The 23216-nt window shown below is 42.7% G+C and overlaps 1 protein-coding gene across 1 annotated transcript in view; it reads left to right on the plus strand.

Annotated features, from left to right (window-relative positions):
• The first annotated feature begins 5110 nt into the window (after window positions 1-5110).
• Window positions 5111-23216, plus strand: part of LOC146525119 (nuclear receptor ROR-alpha A-like) — a 175727-nt gene continuing 157621 nt past the window's right edge. The window contains exon 1 of the mRNA XM_085161813.1: window positions 5111-5457. Coding sequence (XP_085017939.1) covers window positions 5307-5457 — 151 coding nt within the window. The 5' untranslated portion in view covers window positions 5111-5306. The remainder of the gene's footprint in view (window positions 5458-23216) is intronic.

Raw genomic sequence — 23216 nt, forward strand, 5'->3', positions numbered from 1 at the left:
TTTCCCCTGCGGTGTTGCTATCAGTGTGTGAAGAGTGGGAGAAGAGGGTTGCATTGACAATCCAACACAATGGGCAGCACATTAAACACATTTTATAAGTGGTCAGAAACTTGTAAATAACTCATGAAAGAATAAAGTTACGTTGAAACCAAGCACACCATTGTTTTTCTTGTGACATTACCAATAAGTTTGATGTGTCACATGGCCCTCTTCCTATTGAAAAAACAAAAGTTGTATCCAAGATGGCCGACTTCTAAATGGCCACCACCCATCTTGAGGAGTTTGCCCCCTCACATATACTAATGTGCCACAAACAGGACTTTAATATCACCAACCATTCCCATGTTATTACGGTGTATCCATATAAATGGCCCACCCTGTACAATAAATTAATGTAAAATTAAATAATAATACAAATACAAATCCCTTAAGGTGGTGCCGGAGAGGTGAATGTTGTTCAAGATAAAGACGATGTTCGATAATACCTCCAACCCACTCCATGACGTGCTGGCTAGCCACAGGAGCAGTGAGAAACTGTGAAACCTGTGGCCATCTCCCTGTACAACTCCTCCATCTAACACACTGTAAACACTGCAATAGCTACACCCTTTTTGCACACACTCTTTTCTACTCTGTCATATTCCTGTCAACATTCTTGATATTTATTTATAATCACGTCTGTCAATCTTTGATATTTATTGAGTGACCTGTATATATTAGTGCTATTTCTTAAATGTCTTAAACCTGTAACATATTGTATTGTTGGTCTGTTACTGTTATTTATACTGGAGCAACTGTAACCCACATAATCTCTTTAGGGATTAATAAAGTATGCAGATTCTGAAATAATTATACACCTCTCTGCATTTAATTGTTAATCTCTGTCTCTCTTCCACAGCAAGTCTTTGTCCAGTCTTCCTCCCCACACACCAACCAATCACAGCAGATGGCATATTGAAGGTATGTTGAGGAAAATCTACTTAGATTGAAGAATGCATTGAAAATCTCGTGTTTCACTCCACTAGTGAAAATCTCACAAAGTGCAAAACAAAGAGATAAATCTTAAACAGGGGTTTTAATGCACAGCTCTTCATGCAGGGCCTGCCTTTGTTTTATTATTGAATTGTAACAGAGCAGCTGTTAATCTGACAGTCAGATTTCTTTTTAAAGAAAAAAAAAACTCTGGCATTCCTGTAACGAAAGTGAATCATGTGCACACAGTATCTTCCTCTTATCTCCACATGAATCGCTAATAAAGTGTCACAATCATTTCATCACACCCGGCCCTGATGAAACAAACTACAAAGGCAAGTTTTAAAATTATAATGCCGTGCATTAGCACTCACTGAATATTTTCTTTCATTTTAGCCAGATGCATTTTAATAAGACACACTGCATAAATTTGCATTTTCTGCAAACTCCTCTCACTCACTTTGTTGCAACGTGGACGGCATTTCAGGAAGTTAGTTGCAGTCGGGTTTCAATGAAGACCCTCGCAAAGGAACATTGTTCAGTATTCAGCAAAACATTTAAGACAACACTGGTTAATGTGAGCGTAGTTTTTACTACTTTGACTGGACCGGACGGCGGCATGGCAGCCGCAGGACCGGACGAGGATGATGCTGCAGGCGACAGTGTGGAAACCGCAGGTGGAGACGCTACAGGCGATGGTGATGGCTGGACGGGCTCCTCGGCCCCCGAGCGGAAGGAGGAGTCTGGAGCGGTTCCTCTGACCCCCCAGTGAAAACAGAAGGCTGCTGAACGGGCCCCTCGGACCCTTCAGCGGAGGCAGGCACAGGTGTGGGGACCTCTGGCAGGCACAGAGCAGGCTGGAGCTGCGCAGGGTGTTGACTCTGCTCTGGCAGCAACAGCAGGGTGCAGTCCTCAGCTGGCTTCTTAGCCTCCAGGGGTACAGAGTCAGCTGAGGGTTTAGGCCCTGGAGAGAGTAAACAGCATTTCCTTAACTGCTCCCATGAATCCCATGGATCAGGCTCCTGACATTGGGCATTGTTTACTAATATTTGTATGGAAACTTGTGCAAAAAGATTAGATCCCATGCAAATTACCATCAGATTTATGAAAATTGCAGCGCAATTGCAAAAAGTGATTTCCAGTATTTGCCAAAAAAAATGATTGTTGGTATTTAAAAAACTGTAAATCACTTGTCGGCCTATAATCTGTGAAGAGAGAACTGAGCTTAAAAGTAAAGCTGATGATTTACACCCTTTGAACCCTTTGTTGGACACCTGTGATTTAGTGAATCTGTGTGGATTACAGCGCACTGTGGTGGATCTTTTTCACATTATAAACAATCTTTGGCAGAGTTCAGAGTACAGACAGCTGTGTTGTGTGAAAGACTCTTTGTGTTTATGAAGACTGTTTGACACACTGACCTTTACAACAACAACAATAGGCTTTTATTTTGTAGATGCTGCAGATGATCACGTCAATTTTTACACTAAGAAAGTCACGATTACTGATACACATCTAATCTTTCACACTTGCACACTTTTGACTTCTATTTGCAATCACAATGTTTTCCAGTTATTTAGTATTTCATAATGTTGCAGCACTAGTTAAAATGAAGCACGTATGATTAAAGGAAACAACAGTTTGAAATGAAAAATAGTGACGTCCACATTTAAAGATCCATTCATCAAGTCCATCCTCCTCTCTGTATCAGCCTGTTTGACTCTTTTTTTTACTGAAGTTAATGCTGAACCTTAAAACCAATCATGAATCAGCTTTGGTACAATCTATGTATCTTGTTTCTACTTTACTTCACCTTACTTCAGTAAGGAGTTGATTGTTCTGAGTCAATGCTGAACCACAAGATCAATCAAATCTAAAAAAAAAACTGAGATGAAAAATACCACATATCCCTTCCCAAACTTTCACACTATGAATATTTCCCACGTTAAAGTCTCTCAGCGTCCATCTGCGGTGGGTCGAAATGAGCAGGGATCACGTTCTGGTCTGGAACAGTCTAATTCATGCAACACTAGAACCACTCAGTTCTTTATTACGTCCAGTGATTTCAATGCCGACAGGGTAAGGCTGATGGTTTGAATGGTCATTAAAATGGTTTAAATGTACAGTGTCTATTAACTATGGTCTTAATTATCATCAGTACAAGAATTGGTACAATAATTCCAAAATAATCTTATTTAACAGTTTGGGAAATGTTAAAATATGACCTGCGGCTATATGGCAATAATACACTTTAAAGTTTACTCAAAATGTGCTTTTTGGAATTTTCTCCAGTGAATTATCACAAACGGGATCAAACGCAAAGGTCTGGTTTAAATTGTGACATGTGGTCATGTGATCATTTTAAAGCTTCTGCATAAAACTATCTATAGTCATTGTCACAGGAAAAAATTGGCATCAAAGATATCACAATTACCTCATGTGTCAAGTACATAATTTATAGGCGATTATACCAGATTAATGCTTAAAATTCAGAGCATCAGTGCAATAATCCAGGAGGTTCACAAGAACTGCTGAATTGTTTCTCTATGAAGAGGAGTAAAATGTATGAATGTTCCTGAGGCTTTTCACTCTGGGCTAAAAAAGACTGTCAGCCGCTTTCGTCCTCTAAATAATCATAATATTCAGCTTTTTAAAAAAAATTCATCTGAACTAATTAGAGTGATGAAATCTGTAGTAATATCCTCCCTTTAAAATCTTCCAGGCATTGTGAAGCTTTTGGCAGAAAGGAAATCAGTGATAGGAGAAGCTGACGATGATGAAAAGGCAAAGAGGGAAGCAGTAAGACAGCTGGAAGGGTTCACAGAGCGGAGCGAGGCTGCAGGAGGGTCCACAGCCAGATGAAAGCCGTCTGTGTTCAATGATCAGACGGCGTGCAGTAAACATCCAGTCTATGATATACTGTGCAACAATTCTACTTTTCAAAAGTTCATCTTGTTCACTTGTCAGGGAGATGCTGTGTAGTGGCCATGTTTTTATCCATCCCGTCTACATGTACAGTACTTAGTAACTCCACAAAGAGAGACAGCAAATAAAATATATATGAGATGGACGGACAGAGTCAGCTGGTGATCGCTCTTTTGAAGATGGGATATGAGGAGGTGTGCTCCAGCTTCAGGAGTATCATACTCCTTAACCTCCTTTAGAAGGTCTATGCCACCGTACCAGTCTGCCTGTTTGTTGGATCTCCACTTCAAAGGGAACAATATGTTTTTGTCCCTGTTGTGGAAAACTGGAGCAGGTCTTTAACCTCTCATGGATACTAGATGGTGGGAGTTTGGTGGTCTTGAAGAAGGCAAATGATTGCATGCTGTGGTGTTTCTTCCTGAGTGTGGGGCATCAAGCACATTTTGCAGGCTTTCTGCCACAGCTGCAGCCCGGTTTGATTTGCTGACAGTCAGACTTGTGCCGACGAGCGTTAGAGTTTAGAGACAGGGCTGCTGTTTATCACAGATTCCATTTTTCAACTTTTATGGACAGAATTTTTTTGGCACGGCCAAAGAGTGAAGCTCTTATGTTTGGTGGTAAAGTTTTGAAGGATAGGTTTTGCTTTTATCAAGTATGTATGACCCAAAAAAGGTCCCTCATTGGTCCATTTTAATGCAAGTGATAGGTAACAAACTGCAGTGATATGTTCTGCGCATCCCTGCGGTGGTGTAGATATATACATTTCGTACGAAAAGTTTTTGAGTTAAATCAAGTGGAAAACTGCAGATTCTTGAGTGACAGTGGGATGATAGTAAGACATGAAAGTAAGTCCTTCTTCTCTTTTACAGTTTTGCAGCAATTTTGGTTGGATTGAACTGTTTGAGGGGTTCTGGCCCCTGAGTTGTACGCTTGACAGCATTGCTTTATAGCAATGAGGGCCTTTACACGAATTTTCATATGTGTTCACAGCAAGAACCTTTACTTTGGGTGCTGTTTTACTGATAATGTGTCAGAAAGTGACAGTCAGAAACTTTTACATGGTTCACACAGTGTGCAGGAGCCCAGCTGTCTTTGCAACAGAAACACTCCAACCTGCTCGCTACTTTGACAGCGCTCGCTTCGAGACTGCAGCCTGCCCGTGTGTCAGCCTCCAGGGAGGGCAGCCGAGCTCTCTACAGCGCCGCCCTCCCTCTCTCTCAGCCCGGCTTCTTCTCCTCCAAACGGCGCTCATAGCAGCGACCTGATGGCCGCTCAGCAGTCGCGCTTCTGCCGCTGTTCAAACACACCACCCCACCGGCCGTTCGTGGGGTTTTGATATTTCAGTAGCAGGCACCGACCACAGGGGGAGATCCGGTTCGTTTCAGGGAGTTTTTGTTTTCGGTTGATGGATGGAGTCGTCCCCGCAAGATTCAGCCAGCGAGGCGAGCAGGAGCGGCTCCGAGCCCGCTACATCAGCGAGCCTGGAGACTCCGCACCTCACACCGCCCAGGACACACAGCTCCTGCGGCTCCGGCTCCTCCGGCTCCAGCTGCGGCAAAGGTAGGACTGCTAATTCTTAAATGATGATGATTATTATTGATCTCGGCTACATCTGTCACAGCTGTGAGTGTGTTTGAGCTGCAGCAACAACTTCAAACGGTTTGTGGAGCAGTTTGATGTGTTGGAGCGCAGACATCCACTGACACGTGCACATTAACACCTCTGTGTGAGAACATCACTTTGATGTTGACGGAAAATGTCACGTTGAGCTGAAGGCATTTTTATTTAACTTTAATTAATAAATAATAAAATAATCGACTTAAAACGTGAAAGTGAATGAATGTCATACCCTTCCTGTTTGGACGTTTTGCTATTTTTTTGTTCCAGTGGAAGGAAATCGTCTTTATAAGACTTCAGTTTTTAAGACAAACGTGTTCTTACTGTGTTAGCAGCTTGTGTACACCTTTCATGTCAACAATCAGCCCGCTCCAAAAATGTTTTTCTTTTTACAGATCAGTAACAAAGAACATGAAGCTAATGAACAAAAGTAGAAATTGTTGATTCATAACAGGAACACAGTGATTTGTGGCTCTTTTGTGGGGTGGCTGTGGCTCAGGTGGCAGAGCAGGTGGTGCTTCACCTGGTGGTTCCATCCCCTGTGTCCATCAGATATCTTGGGTTAACCCCACGTTGTGTCCATCAGTGTGTGAGTGTTTGACAGAAAGCATAGCTGTGTGTCGTCAGAGTGGAAAAGCACCTTATCAGAACTGGTTCATTTATCATCAATCGAAACTCTTTTGATTAATACTTTAGTACAACATTGTTAAACCCTGCTGCTCCAGCTGTGTCATCCAGATTTGAAATTATGAGGCGCAAATGTCAATTCCTTGTTATTTAGAAAATGACAACTTTTGTTGAGAAACAACGATTTGCGAGTTGTTGTTGTACATTTAACAAAAGACTGAACTGGAGGCTGTTACAACATTTAAAAAAAGATCGTAAGAAATCTAAATGAGTAAGAAGTAGAGTCAAAGGGACACAAAGAGATGTGAAATAACCAAATAAAGTGACTTAAAATGATCACACAAAGTCTCATGACAAGTCCACATCGACTACAGAGACTTAAAACCCCCAAAACACAGAATCAACCACAAGGAGACTCAGTACAACACCAGGGTGTGAAGACGGGCACAAAGAGACTCCAAACAACTCCAAAGAATCAGAAAACAGTCAAACATTCAACACAACCACAGCGATTTAAATCAGTGACAGTTAAAAGAACCACAGACTCAAAACAATCAAAGACGGACTTAAAACAACCACAGAGTCTCAAAATAACCACGAAACAAGCACCAAGAGGTTCAAAGTAACAGCTACAGTCTCACAACAGCTAAAACTACTACAAAAACAACCACAAGTATATTGGTGGATATGTTTTGCAGCAGAATTATATTTTACATGTTTTTATTATTTGATGGCCACCTAAACAGAGAGTCACGCTCTCACTTGCATGCAGTAATTAATACCAGTGAATGAAGCCATACGTCCCCTGTGAGCAGCTCACGGACCTGACGGCAGATTTTCCTGCTGCTCATTATTGGTATGCAGCCTGGAGAGAGAGAGGCGGTCAGATCGAACTTCATTGAGTTTCTCGGAGCAGAGTCGGTTACGTAACAGCTGTTTGAGGAGAAGGAGAAAAATCACAGTGAGTGTTTGAGCTGTGTTGAAATGGAGACGGGCAGATAGTGTGACTGTTTCTGAGACATGCAGTCAAAGCAGAGCCCCGAGGGGCAGAGTAAACAATGAAAGGTAAATAAAGCCAAATAAATAAAGCCGAGTCAATGGGTCAGATGCTGTGTTCAAGTTCGACTTGTAAAAACTGAGATGACTGTGGGGTGTGTGAATAAGAAAGGAAAGGTTCCCGTTGAGATGCAGAATTAGAGTTTTGATAAGGTGATGAAGCTGGTCCTCCATGAAAGAATAGCGACGGGTCCTCTCAGTGCTCAAAGTACAATTTGTCACTGAATGTCAATCCTGAAATCTTTTTCTGGGACTCGTCCCAGCCTGCTGTCCAATCCGAGCACATATTAATGGCTAAAAACTGGTGTGATAACATTTCACATTTGTTTTGTGAAATGAATAATCATGTTCAGGACACAATGTAGACATTTTCTCCTAAGCAAGTGCGTACTGCATATTTTATACATAAAGGTTTTGCACAGTCTTTCTGGTACGCTAGCGCAGCTTTATCCACCCACAGCTCTGTGTGCATCAGTCAGTGTGTGGTGTACAGTAGGTCTTGGTGCAGCTCTCACTGCTTCAGCCTTCAGACACACCTCTGCCAGTGTGAGGAGAAAGAGAGCAATGAATGATTTACTGAACCCGCTGAACAACAAATATAAACAAGTCATATCACATGAATACTTTTTTAAAACATCTTAAAAATTCTGATGGTTTAAGATGTTTTAAGGCAGGGGTGTCCAACTCCAGGCCTCGAGGGCTGGTGTCCTGCAGGTTTTAGATGTGTCCTTGATCCAACACAGCTGATTCAAATGGCTAAATGACCTCCTAATCGTGTCTTGAAGTTCACCAGAGGCCTGGGAATGAACTAATCATCTCATGAAAACGGCGTTTTGTCTATGCTCCACATCCACACTATTGTTTTTCATGTTCCCGTACTGCGCATGTGTGAAACATAAGATGATTCAACCTGCCCTTTATTTACTTTCCGGCTCTGTGAAACTTTGCGGCAAAATGTCGAGGTGGAGTTGCTGCGAGTAACACTAGAGCACAAAGTTGCAAAAACGAGTGGGAATATAGATTCTGCTGTACGATGCCGTCCGCCATCTTAGTTGAATTGGTCACATGACTGCACTACATGACTAAAATGCGTCATCGTTTTCGAAAGCCTCCGTTTTCACCGTCCACACTGCGACACGAAAACAGTGTTTTCAAATGTATCCACTTTGGAGGGCGTTTTCAAAAAGCTCGGTTTTGCTTGACCAAAGACGCCGTCTCAGTGTGGACGGAAGGCCGAAACAGAGAGAGAAAGATGCGCTTTCAAACGTATTCGTGTGGCCCTAAAGCCTTCAGGACACCGGCCCTCGAGGCCTGGAGTTGGACACTCCTGTTTTAACGTTTTTGGGCCTTTCAGCCATTACTGCTGGATACGACAGTGAAGCAGACAGGAAAGGACGAAGAGAAAGTAAAGAGGTCAACATGCAGGAAGTGCATGTCTGTGGTGGCTTTGCAGCATATGGGTGCCTACTCAGCCTGGTAAGCGAAACTAGCGCTCAGTTCAAGATGTTTAATTTTTCTTCTTTTAAATACAGATTTACCTAAGCCTCTCTTGCTTAGGCTTGACTGAATGTCAGTGAAAGCCTGGAATAATTCAATAGCAACCATGTGGGATCACAACCAGAATCAGCAAGCACATTCTGGACGTACAGTCTCAGCGTCTTTCAACAGTACTTACAATAGACTGACACCTTGACTCCTCTGCGCTCACTTAATAGATACTGATTAGGCCATTAGAAGTGACTAGTGATAAAAGCTTCATGCACCACGGGTCCCTGATGATGAGATCATTTTACACTGTGTGTTATGTGTTTACTTTGTAATGTAAAGGTATGTAGACTTTTTAAAAGGCATCTTTAGGTTGAGATAAATCAATCAGACAATTGCAATCAGACAATTGAGAGGTTTCTTTGTCAGGTGGTTCTGTGCTCTTGAAAAAAATATCATTTGAATTCATTGAGGAAATATATTAAATTATTATTTATACAGCACCTAATCACAACAGCAGTCGCCTCAAGACGCTTTACATTGTACAGTAGACCCTACAATAATACATACAGAGAAAAACCCAACAATCATATGACCCCCTATGAGCAAGCAGTTTGGCGACAGTGGGAAGGAAAAACTCCCTTTTAACAGGAAGAAACTTCCAGCAGAACCAGGCTCAGGGAGGGGCGGCCATCTGCTGTGATTGGTGTGAGAGAAGGAAGACAGGATAAAGACATTAATTAATAACAGATATGATTCAGTGCAGAGAGGTCTGTTAGGCTTGACTGGTACACCATAGATCTACACCATATTCAAAACCTAAAACTCAAAAGTTTAACTTCATTTTGACAAAGATTCTTTGTGTGATTAAGCAAACTGTAAGCTTTCTTACAGAAGCTTTTCTTACAGCTTCTATGTTAACTCCCTCTGTAAATGTTCTTAGTCATGTATCCACAACAGGGTTGTTGTGGATAGGTGTAGCTTTGGGTCACGTGGTGTCGGTAATAGTAATAGTGATTGCTATATCACCTGTTCACGTCCCGAGGGAATTTTTGTGAATGAGTGGATGATGGGGGAAGTCGACTTTTGCTGACCGCTCAAGCTTAGAATGTTTTTTGATCACTGTTTTTTCTACGGATTTTAAGGATTTGATAACAAATAAAGGAGTTTTAATCTGGAACTTTGACTTACGTTTCAAACAGCGGGCGCGTCAACATTATTCCCCTATTCAGCTGCTCGGCGACTCAAAGGTTTGACAGTCGCCAATAAGGGTCTTTTGCCTCTTGTATTCAGAGGCAGAGTACACCATGGACATGTCACCAATACGACCCAGGGCTAACACAGAGTTACATCCACAGACTGACTAGGAACCTAATATGCATCTGTTTGGACTTTGAAAGAAGCTGGTGTACCTGTAGAGAATCCACATACCCACATGGAGAACATGTAAACTCCACACAGAAAGGCCTGTGATGGTGCTGACCAATCAGAAATGTCCAGTGAATTGTTCATTTATCATCTAGACAGCTTGATTTGGAAACTGTAACTGCTAAACAGTGCTGAGTAACAGTTATAAAAACATGAATTTCACTCCCCAGAACGGCTGCACAAACTTCCTGCATGGTCTGTAGCATGCAGCAGCACATTAATTGTGGTAGTCAGTGCAGCTCACTCCTGTAACTGACGCTTACATAATAACACATCAGTCACGAAATGGTGTGTTAGAGATGGATGATTAAAGCAGCTGTGATTTGTAAGTTCGTTATGTGAAATGAATGAATGACTGTGTTAAATAATTTACATCACAATTGCCTGATTGTGGTTTTTGCTGTGTTATCGTGGCTCGTGAGGCACTTTGACAGTCATTCCCCACCAGCGCTCTGCAGCAAAGCAGAATATCCATTCGTTTCATCAGCATGCAAAGAAAATAACTGAAGCTGCTTTGGAAACCAAGAAGACATGGATATGAGTTTCTTTAATGTGCAAGTTATAATACAATGGAATAGAATTTTTGATCTAAAACAACAAGACTGGGTTTATTAAAAGTCACTTGAAATTTTACTTGAACCTGACCTTTGACCCCAGAGGTGCTGGTAAACAGACACAACCGCCTTGCAGCATGTTTACACAAACACATTCGAGGTGTGACGGTTCATTTGGGCAGAGTGTTGTTACACTGACACCAAGTTTGAGCTTCCACGGCAAAGTGTGAACAGTTGCAGGGTTTTTATCATTTTCATTTCCTGTGTTGATGCTGATGTAGACTTCATCTCTGGCTTTCACTCCCTTGAATATTCACAATATTTATCATACGTTACCAATTTTACAGGCTCTGTAATCATTTTTACATTTCTTAATAAGTAGTTTTCTTTTATTCTGAGCCTTCGGCATGGGGGTGGTTAGCAAGAAGGTCCTGGGTTTGAATCCAGGCTGGGGGCTTTCTGTGTGGAGCTTGCATGTTCTCCCAGTGTCTGTGTGGGTTCTCTCCAGGTACGCCGGCTTCCTTCCACAGTCGAAAAACATACATGGGGTTAAGTTAACTGGGGATTCTAAAATTGAGCGTAAGTGTGAATGTAGGCATTAACGGTCGGTCGTGGGTGAAGCCTGCCTCTTGCTCTGTGATACCTGGATTAGATTCCTGGCAATCCTGAAATAACTGGATGGGTGTTTTAATAAATGGCAATCACACAAAATCTCAAAATCTAGTTGTACAGCATGTATCTATGGAGCTCTATGGAGAACATGTTGTGGATTATAGTGCTGCAGGAATGAGCTGTAACACCCCTCATTTCACTGTATTTTGCTAAGAAAATTGCAAAAATGTGTCAGTATTTGTATGTATTGCAAACATGGAAATTCTGATGATCTTGAAAATCAATATTTGGTCTGACCACCTTTGTTCTTCGAACAGTCTGAACTCTTTGAAGCAAACGTTCCTGTGATATCTTTAAGCAGTCCCCAGGAACAGTTCAGCAGGTTTCCTTCTTTGGATGTTTCTGCCTTTTGTTCTGTTTCCTGTCCAGATGACCCCACATTGCTTCAACAACGTTTAGTCTGGGCTCTGGGGAGGCCAACCCATGATAGTGTTTCTTTTTGTGTCCTTCTATCCAAGTATGCTTTTATATTGGCAGTATGTATGGGATCACCGTCATGCTGAAAATACAGCTTTTGCCAATCAGGTGCTTTCCATCAGTTTTCAGGATTTCCCAAACTACTGCCTGAAACGCAGCTTCAGCCTGTAACAGACCTCCTGCTGTGATGTGCTCTCCTGACCTCCTCTGTGCATACTTGACACATTTTGAACCAAAATTCAAATGTGGATTCTTTACTCCATAAACCTCGTTGCCACTGATTTTCAGTCAGGTTCTTGTGGAACATGAAATACATCAGCTTAGTCTTCCTGTTTTCCTTCTTTACGAACAGCAGCTCCTCCACTGAGACCCTTTTTCATGTGAACAGCAGACAGACGGTCCTGTGTCAGATCTTTGCTGAATTTCTTCCTATTCCTTAAGAACAGGACTTTCAGGTATTGTTGATAGCTGTAGATCAGATTTTAGACCTGATACTGATCATTTGATGTAAATTATTGTAATGTTTTACAATACATCACTGTAACAAAGTCTCTAAAGATACTATTTAAAATGTTTTTGTTGTTAAGTTGTCTGATATTTTCAGTAGTTTGCCCTTGAGTTAGATGCCCTTTTAATGCTTGAGTGATGAGTCACATTCAGTGTTAAGTGGTTTAAAAATCTGAACGGGAAATTAGTGAAAATGCAGCCACGGTCAAGAATAAGAACGTTGAAAGCCTGGAGAACTACTCCTCGAGACTAATTCAAAAAAATACACAAAGGTCTGGCTGCTTGGAAGCAGAACATAAAGACTTGGGCAGTAAAGTAAGTTTAAACAGTTTTACACTTTCAGTCCCTCATCTCAAAGTCATTGTCTGTTGTTTCCTTTTTGTTTTTTGAATGTCTGAAATTAAATCAGGATTTCTCCTACAAAATAAAACACACAAGCAAGTGCTCCTAAAACGTGAACCTATTTCTTTTTGGTGTGCAGTTTATCTGTATTTGTTTAGTGTTTGTAAAGTGCACTGAGCCCTGCAAATCATTCACAAGATCATACATTTGGCATTACTATTGAAAAAACATTAAAGCAATAACATAAAAATATAATAAAAATATCGACGATAATATTAGACGCTGGCCGGGACATTTTTATGTCAGATGTCCTTTGTGACTCCAAAGAGGATTTGTTTCTCCAGCTGAAAAAGTGAGTGTAATCCACTACACTACAAGGCAATTAACAACAAACTGTCAAAATATTTAGAAAACAATGTCTGGAAAATATCAATTTTGGAACCAAATAAACTTTTAGAAGAAACAAGCAAATTTAAGAAGATTTATGAGGATTAAAATTAACTACATTTTCTCCCTTTGTACATAAACTGTACAACATTAAAACAAATGTGCCCGAAATATGGTTGGAATAAAAAAATGAATTATAATCTTCAATGCCAAGTGAGTGTCCAAAAGTGTAAAGTGTTCAACTCATGTTTGAAAAAAGTTAATTTACGATTTGAAAAGGTCATAAAATGTTACGTATTGGTATAAACAAGGTGCTGCGAATCCAAAAAAGTAACTCAGCTGAAGCACATTTTTCTCATTTAAATCAATTCAAACGAAACGTATGTGTAGTTGAAATAGAAAGCACACACTGCTCAATCGTACACTCTGGTGGCAGTACTGCTATTTCTGACGGTACTTGAAAGCAGCGGGCGTGTTACGTAACAGGTCTCTGGCAGAAGGGGCACAGAGCCAGAGCCTTCAGTGTGGGAGAGTGAAGGCTTTAAAAACCGAGCTGTGAAGAGCCTTAAAGCTGAACGCTAACTTTCTGACACTCATTTGGGAGAAGAGGAGCAGAGCTCTCATTCTGTGTCTTCTGTCACATTGATTTCACATTGTTTTGATTTCACCAGCTTTTCTGTTTCCCTTATTTCTGATTAATTAATTTTGCCCCTATATGTTACATATCTCACTGTCTATCCCCTTTTCTGCTGCCTAGCCTGTCTTGTCTCCCCAATGTAAGTTTGTATATTGTATGTATTGTCTGTATGGTCGACTAGGTCTGTCGTTTCAGCTGCAGGCAACTGCAACTGACAAATAAAGCTGATCCTTATCCTTCACATTCATTGTGCTGTGTTTATGCTGTTTTCATGGCTCTTTTATTGGGATGTCAGAAGGTAGAGCGAGTCGCGCACCAATCAGAAGATCGGCAATTTGTTCGCTGGCTTTTCCGTCCTACATGTTAAAGTATGCTTGGGCAAGATGTTGAACCCCAAATTGCCCCTGATGCATTCGTGTGTGTGTTAATGTTCGAAAACTCACTTTGGTGTACGGAGGGGAAAAAGCTCGTGTAATTGGGTGCATGCAGCTTGAGTGCTCAGTTAGAGTAGAAAAGTGCTATACCAGTACCAGACCCTTTACTTGTTGTTAATAATGTTGTAGTGTCATACACTTTTTACCTTTTTACTTGTATGCTGTCTCAGAAATGAACAAAAGTGCGTCACATTCATATTTTACTCATGGCCAAAGAGAATGCTGTGTTCACCTACAGATGATAAAATGTATGTCACATGGATCCAAGTGGATCCTCGTCACGGGTGGGTAATGCAGACCAAGTGTGGGTGCCTGGTCTGAACTGACAAAAGCCTCTTCAGGTAACAGGTAACAGGCAGAATGACATATTTAACTACTTGATCAGAAGGTTGAGGGTTCGATTCCCCTGAACAGCTACCCTGAGGTACCCCTGAGCAAGGTACCATCCCTACACACTGCTCCCCGGGCACCCAATGGCTGCTTCACTGAGTGGATGGGTTAAATGCAGAGAGGAATCTCCCCACGGGGATCAATAAAGTACACATTATTATTATTATTGTCACAGACGTTCTGAAACTGCAGGTTTAAAATTCTTAGCCTTCCTCACAAAGCTGGAGGCACACAAACAAGACCACATCTGTTCATAGTTTTGTACTTCTGCAGTTGTTTTGTCCTCATATTTTCAGCATTTGTGTCCACAGAGCTTTGATGTCATCATGTCTTTGTCATTTTATCTTCTTTTCCTGTGGGACTGTGATGGACCGAGTTGAAAAAGCAAGAGGAGTCACAGGAATTATTAAAAAAATAGGGTTTTCATTTATTTAACCCCCAAAAATTATATTTACAAAAGTAATAAATGTTGAGCTCATAAAAGAGGTCAAAGAAACAAAACTCAACTCAGGCAAAGGACCGCAAACTTAACCAGGCAAAGGACTACCCAATCAAACATGACTGACCTCAACATGAAATGACACACAGGGGTTTATATAATGGCTGATCAGACCACTATGACACACGAGGGGTAACTAAACAAAACACAATCGTAAACAACAAACAATGCAGTATAGTCTGGTTTGTTTATAAACTAAACACCAAAGAAGGAAATCAAAACTACTAAACCCTAAATTCAAATATTTAATTAAGTACAACTACTTTGTTTTTAAATTAAAGAAAACACACATTCTCCCCTTCAGCAGGAAGTGGTGGTGCGGTCCAATTATCCCTCTTTGCATTTAGTGGTTTCAAACCCTGTCCACCACCTTTTGTCTGGCAACTCCCAGGGATGATTCAATTTCAATTCAATTTTATTTATATAGCGCCAAATCACAACAAATGTCGCCTCAAGGCGCTTCATAGATACAGAGAAAAGCCCAACAATCATATGACCCCCTATGAGCAAGCACTTTGGCGACAGTGGGAAGGAAAAACTCCCTTTTAACAGGAAGAAACCTCCGGCAGAACCAGGCTCAGGGAGGGGCGGGGCCATCTGCTGTGATTGGTTGGGGTGAGAGAAGGAAGACAGGATAAAGACATGCTGTGGAAGAGAGACAGAGGTTAATAACAGATATGATTCAATACAGAGAGGTCTGTTAACACATAGTGAGTGAGAAAGGTGACTGGAAAGGAAAAACTCAATGCATCATGGGAATCCCCCGGCAGCCTACGTCTATTGCAGCATAACTAAGGGAGGATTCAGGGTCACCTGGTCCAGCCCTAACTATATGCTTTAGCAAAAAGGAAAGTTTGAAGCCTAATCTTAAAAGTAGAGATAGTGTCTGTCTCCTGAATCCAAACTGGAAGCTGGTTCCACAGAAGAGGGGCCTGAAAACTGAAGGCTCTCCCTCCAATGATGGCATTTACTTCTTACCATGATGGCAGGTAAGAAGTAAAAGAAACAAAGGTTAGTCAAAAATCAAAGTAATGAAGTGGTATGAATACAAAAGTAAACTAAATGTGCGCGCTTACAAATAGAACAAATGTATCCAAACCAGTCAACAAAGTTATTGGAAACTAAAGTGTGTTATTGTGTTCAAATGAAGAAATGAAAATACAAGAACAAAACAGGAGCACCAAGAGTTCAAAACATAACATCCATAATACACACACAGGGGCTCGAGAAAAGGTCCAAAACAGAAAGTCTATCAGATCACAGGAGCTCAGGGGGTGATCCATACATAGTTCAGGAGGCCGACCCGGAGGACGGCAGCACTGGGGTCCAAAGCAGTTCAGTTCAGGGGGTCGACCCGGAGGTCGCTGGCACAAAAGTCCAGAACAGGGCAGTTCAGGGGGCCGACCATGCGAAAAGCAGCGGCGGCGGGGCAGGTGAAGCAACTCCAGAGGCCGAAGGGCAGCGGTGGCGGCCGGCCACGCGGCAGGCAGTGGCGGCGCCAGAGCAGGTCCGGAGGCCAACCATGCAGAAGGCAGCCCGCCAACGACCTCGTTCAGGGGGCCACCCTCGATGGCGATGATGCTAAAGGCCTGGAAAGTAGCTATTCTGCAGCTCAGATCATAACCCGTACTCCGTTAAGTGCTCATATTACCCCAGTTCTTCAGCAGCTTCACTGGTTGCCCATAGAAGCCAGGATAAACTTTAAAATCTTACTTCTCACGTTCAAATGTATCCATAAATCTGCTCCTTCATATTTGTGTGACCTGCTCCATATCACCACTGTTTCCCGCCCTCTCAGATCATCATCTGCTACTCATCTTACCGTTCCGTCCTCACACCTTATCACTGTGGGGAACAGAGCTTTCAGTTGCTCTGCTCCTCGGCTCTGCAACTCTCTTCCCCCTGCACTAGCCAGAAATACCAGAAATATTGACTCCCTTTCCGTATTTAAGACATACTTACCTTACTTCTCTCTGGGATAACTTCCTCGGAGATGAAATGCCGGTTTGGCAGCGCGTAGCGAGGATCCAAATGCTCAACCAGACCGCCGACAGGTCTCGCATACCACAGCCGCTCTATCACGAGACGCATACTCCTCCGACGTGTTAAGGTTATGAGCCGAGTTACGCCATGTCGCGTATACCAGAAATATTGACTCCCTTTCCGTATTTAAGACACAGCTCAAAACACACCTGTTTAAACTGGCTTATTCGCTTTAATGCTGATTTTATCTGTTGTCACGCTCTGTTTTGTAATTTTAACTTATTTTATGTATTTTATGACTACTGTTCCTTTTATTAATTGTGTTTTTTGTAAGGTGACCTTGGGTTTCTGAAAGGCGCCCTCAAATAAAATGTATTATTATTATTATTATTATTATTATTATTATTATTATTATTATTATTAAGTGTAGATGGCACGATACCACTTTTTTATGTCCGATACCAATATCATAATCTTGGATATCTGCCGATACCGATATAAATCCGATGTAGTGTGTTTTTTAACCAATAAAATGTTCTTTTTAAATATCTTGCTGCATTTTCTATAAGTTGATACTCAAGTTTAAAAAACTAAACTAAACTAAATCTATTCTGTTATACCTGTATGCAAAACATACACTGCAAAATACAAATACAAAAATATTTCATAGTTCAGCAAAACTGATCAATCTAATAAACTTAAACCTACTCCATCCTCCCTATTCTGGTATTTTAAAGAGTACTTAGTGGAAATATTTAGCAACCTAACTAATAGGGTTGCAAACTCCCAGCAAAAAAAAAAAAAGAAAAAAAAGAAGGGGAACCACCCTCCACCTCATGATGCTTAATCGACATAATCAACTGTAATGCACGTGTAAAAAAAAAAAAGCACAGAATTAAATTATTTTTCAAGAGTAATTAAATAGATTCAACATCTTTCTTCAACAGAATTGCAGACTGCACAGATGGTATCTTCCCAAAGGAAAAAGTACTACAGCTTACTAGGGTATATTAGACTTAACAGTTACTATATACAGTAATGGACTTCTATACATTTTACATCATATTAAAACTTTTGGTGTAAGATTCAGATAATTATTTATTAAAAGCTCGACATTTTAAATGAGAATAAGAAAGAAAAGTATGTCTTTGTGCCCCCTTTTCCCTGTTAATGCCCTATTGGCCCCCCTGGCTAAACTTTGCTAGATCCGCCCCTGCACAGTTACAGCCGTCAGCTGCGTAGAAAAAGATCCTGGTGTAGAAAATAATATTAAATAAATTCTAACAACAGCTTATCAAGCTTAAACGTGCTGCTGTTGTTCAGCCGCTGGTTTCCTCTTTCTGGTGCAAAGTGGGCCAAAAACAAACAAGAGAGACGATCAGCTGATCATTGATCAGTTTCATGATTGAAGTAGCAGCAGGAGAGGGAGAGAGAGAGAAGAGGCAGTCGCTCCCAGCATTCTCTGGGAAATGCTTTACAAGTATTCATAGATGAACTTACACACTTGCCTTACTTCTCTCTGGGATAACTTTCTCGGATGAAATGCCGGTTTGGCAGCGCGTAGCGAGGATCCAAATGCTCAACCAGACCGCCGACAGGTCTCGCATACCACAGCCGCTCTATCACGAGACGCATACTTCTCCGACGTGCTAAAAGGTTATGAGCCGAGTTACGCCATGTCGCAAGTTTTGTGAGGTGCTTTTGTGATATGGAATGGATCGATTACATTTTTTATTTCTCTCCAATATCCGATCCAGTAATTTAGGTCAGTATCGGATCTATACCGATACGTAATATCGGCTCCGTCCATCTCTACTGGAAAGTGGCCAGCAAAGGCGAGGTGGTTCAGGCCGAAGTGGATCGGACAGTGGTGTAGATGCGGCAGAGGCAGGACCAGGCGAGGCAGGACCAGGCGAGGCAGGACCAGACGTGGAAGCCAGAGGCAGAGGCGCTGCAGGCGACGGCGTGGAAGCCGCAGGTGGACGCGCTGCAGGCTGGATAAGATCCCTCGGACCCTCCAGTGGAGACAGGTTGCTGAACGGGCCCCTCTGACCCTCCAGCGGACACGAGGAAGTGCTGGACGGCCTCTCCAGAACCCCCAGCAGATGAGGCAGACGGCGGCGTGGGAGCGACGGAGTGCTGGATGGGCTCACCCGAGCTTTCAGCAGGAGCTGATGCAGGGCCAGAGGGTATTGGGACCCCTGGCCGAATGTGTAGCTGACCAGGTGGGTGAATGTGTAGCTGATTAGGAGACTGAACTGCTACAGGGGACTGGACTGAGGGCGACTGAGCTAATGGTTCAGGTGCAAATGGAGCTGCTGATGACAGAGTTAATGGCTGAGCTACAGGGAGCCAAGCTGAGGACTGAGCTACGGGTAGCGGGGACACTGAAGACTGAGCTAGTGGTGACTGAGCTGCTAAAGGTGACTGAACAGGTGGCGACTGAGCTGCTCACTGTAGTGATGGTTGGTGTGGATGTAGGACAGGTGGTGGTGTTGGTTCCTTTGAGTCTGCAATGACGATGAAGGGTGCTGGCACCTGCTGGACACCAGCCGCTCCCACCTGAGGAGTAGGTACATGTACAGAGATTGGCTGGGTCCTGGTGGGCCTCACCTCAGGGGTTGGCACAGGTTTAGGCAGCGACTGGGAAGCTGCTGCCCCCACCTGAGGAGCTGATACGGGTGCAGGGGCCAGCAGGGCCTCAGCCTGCCTGGAAACCGGAGCGGGGGCCAACTGGGACTCAGCCCTCCCCACCTGAGAAACAGAGACAGGTGCAGGGGCATCTGAGCCATAGCCGTCCCAAGAACTGGAGCACAAAGAGACAGAGGAGCTAGCTCAGAAAGACCAGTCCCCGTGTGACAAATTCTCTGCTCAGAATGAGCAGATGAAAAACAGTCCTTTTGGTCCACAGGCTATAAAAAACAATACATAGACAGTCTCAGACAATATTACTCCCGGCTCAGAAGGAACAGGACCCAGACAGTCTTTTAAGTCCATTGGGCCAGTAGAAGTGGCCTCCAGGGAAACTGTCTCACAGTTTACACTTTCAAAGATTACAGAACCTGAGTTAGCCGACCTAGACTTTAAAAACACTGGGTAAACAGATGCTGAGTTCACCTCAAAGTGAACAGCCTCAGAGGAAACAGTTTTTTTACCAACAGAAGGGGCACTGGATTCTCTGTCTCTTTTCACGGCAGGACCTGAGGTTGCATGCTCAGTAGAGGCAGGAGACAAACAGTCTTTTATATTCACTAAACCAGAATTATGACACATGAAAGGCTGATTCTTGAATTCTCCAGGCTGAGAGGGAGTAGGACAAACGCAGTTCTGTAACATAAAATTAGCCCCAGGAAGGGGAGTCTCGAGCTGAGTTGCCATGGAGACATTAACAGTCCCAGTAGCTACAACTAGTTGGGAAGGAGCAAAACAAAATGGGTCGTTAGACTCCACTGAGCTGGCACTGGTGTGAAAAACAGTCCCCAAACTTTCTGAACTGGAACCAGTCCCAAATGTAACGGCATCAACGTTTCCAGGCTCAGCAAGTGAAAAAAAAAAGAGTCTCTCTCACTCACCACGTTTGGCGGCTCGGAGGTACTGGAAACCGGTCATGAAGAGGGGCGCCAGCGACGTGTACGCTGCTTACCACTGGAGCGGTGAGCTGGAGTGTTCTGGGACGTTATATTTGGTCTTCAAATGGCTGCAATCCAGGCCATCCGTCGGCTCTTTGTTACTTCGGAAACACGGCTTAAGCAATTTCTCTTCCACGACGGAATCCGATAAAAACCTATCTCTTTACCCGTCGGCTTCCCTTGGCTGTCATGTGACCGGCTATTGCAGTTAATAATACAACAGCTTCTTGCCATTCTTTGTGTTTCTTTTTATCGCTGTGTGACTGTTTTCTTGTGCCTGCGTGCGCTAGTACCGCTTGCCACTCGTACCTACAATCCTTTGCGGTTTTGACGTCACATTTTCAATCTCTATGAGTGAGGAGGGAAGACACGGGGAGCACAGCTGAGGACAATTATGCATAACAAGACAGGGAGGATATGTAACTGAAAATGCTAACCCAAGATGTGGACCTTAAACGTAACACAGGAAGAACACAGAGACACAGACAGGAGGGGAGAGAGCGAGCACGGGGAGAGCACAGACATCATGGGCTGGGGAAACATGGGATAGAACACGAGGGGAAAACAGGCACAGGAGCTCAGAACTATATGAAGACAAATACACAGAGGGAGACATGGGAGCAATTACACCAGGAAATCTGACAACAAATAGCTAAACAAAACAACCTAGAGACTAAACCGTTAAACTAACAAGGTGTACTCAAACCATAATACAAAATAACAAAACACAAAAACTGAAACCGCTGGGTCATAAGACCCAGGATTGATGTAAGGATGTACTGAGACTACAGATGCTGCTGGGCAGTGGTGGTCCTAGCCCGTTTGGCGCCCTGGGCATACACTTCCTTTGAACTTTTCTTGTCCATCTTCCATTGGTTTTAATTTTGCACTCCAGTATGAACACCCATCCCCCAACCCGAGGATCATCACAACATAACCTAATAGACCTACACCTTAGTTTACAGATTTACTGTGTTTAGGGTTTATTTGTGGGATTTCACACAACCCAGGATTCAAACCAAGAATACATAATGGGCTTGGATTTACAACATTATGAAAGAAATGTGCTCTATTTGGAAGCAGCCGGCCCCTCCCCTTTCGACAGGTTGTGTGTGAAACATCAAACTGTAAAATATAAATTTTAAATTGTTATTGATCCCTTTACCCCGAGTCCTAAAGTGTATATTTATTTTCTTACTCTTCTTATATTTATTGTTCGTTTACTTTCACTGCTGTAACTGGAGCCTCGTCGTCTCGTCTCTCTATAAACTGGACTGTATGTAGCGGAGATGACAATAAAGTTTACTTTGACTTCAGCAGCGAGCAGGCGCACTCTCGCGCTCACTTTTCGAGTATAGAATTTTGAAAAAATATCGGTGCAAATTATAAGTCTGTATCATGAAGTCTGGTGTTTTCATGTTTGTTGTTTTGTTTTTATTTTGTTTTATTTTGCGAGTTGATTATTAGATGCTGCTCCAGCCAGCCAGAGAACCCCCACCGCCCCGCCCTCTCCTCCCTGTGGTGTAAGCAGCAGGCGCCCTTACTCCCAGCAAATGGGCGATAGCAAACCGATCGGTGCCTATGCCATTCCCAATATGCGCTGGCTGACATCGGGGCAGCATGAGTACTAGCAATTTTTTGGGTTTTATTTGCCGATGTCCGTGATGCCGCCCCCCACCACGATGCCCCCCCGGGCAACCGCCCGTTTCGCCCGTATCAAAAAACGCTACTGCTGTTGGGAAAATTCAGCAAGCACAGCAGCTTTGTGGTGATGACGCTGAAGTAGGCGACCACAGTAGCGTTACTGTACGTTTTCTTTTTATTTATTTTTGGATCAGTCAATCTTTTAAATGAGCCATGAGTTAAGCGTGATTCATGTCACAGAGTTTAGATTCACTTGTGTTTGCTATTTACAGTGAGATCCATAATTATTTGGACAGAGCCATTTTTTTTAAATTTTGGTTCTGTATATTACCGCAATCAATTTTAAATGAAATGACTCAGATGCAGTTGAAGTGCAGACTTTCAGCTTAATTTCAGTGGGTTGAACAAAAAATTTGGATAAAAATGTGAGGAACTAAAGTATATTTTTTAACACAACCCCTTCATTACAGGGGCTAAAAAGTAATTGGAGAAATTAACTAACTGAAAATAAAAGGTCAATTTCTAATAGTTGCTTGAAAACTGTTTGCTGACTTTGACAGCCTGAAGTCTTGAACTTGGACCTCACCAGATGCTGGTTTCCTCCTTTTTAATGCTCTGCCAGGCCTTTACTGCAGTGGGTTTCACTTCCTGTTTGTTTGTGGGCCTTTCGGTCCAAAGTTTGGTCTTCAACAAGTAAAATGCTCAGTTGGGTTAAGATCAGGTGACTGACTTTGCATTAATAAACTCCTGGGTTGCTTTGGCTGTATGTTGTGGCTCATTGTCCATCTGTATTATGAAACACCGGCTAATCAATCTGACTGCATTTAGCTGGATTTGAGCAGACAGTCTCTGAACACCTCAGAGTTCATTCGTCTGTTTCTGTCCTGTGTGACATCATCAGTGAACCCGAGTGTCCCAGTGTCACTGGCAGCCATGCATGCCCAAGCCATCACACTGCCGATGCTGTGTTTTACCGATGATGTGGTGTGCTTTGGATCATGAGCTGTTTCA

The sequence above is a fragment of the Neolamprologus multifasciatus genome, chromosome 1 (assembly GCF_963576455.1).
Source record: "Neolamprologus multifasciatus chromosome 1, fNeoMul1.2, whole genome shotgun sequence".
Taxonomy (NCBI): domain Eukaryota; kingdom Metazoa; phylum Chordata; class Actinopteri; order Cichliformes; family Cichlidae; genus Neolamprologus; species Neolamprologus multifasciatus.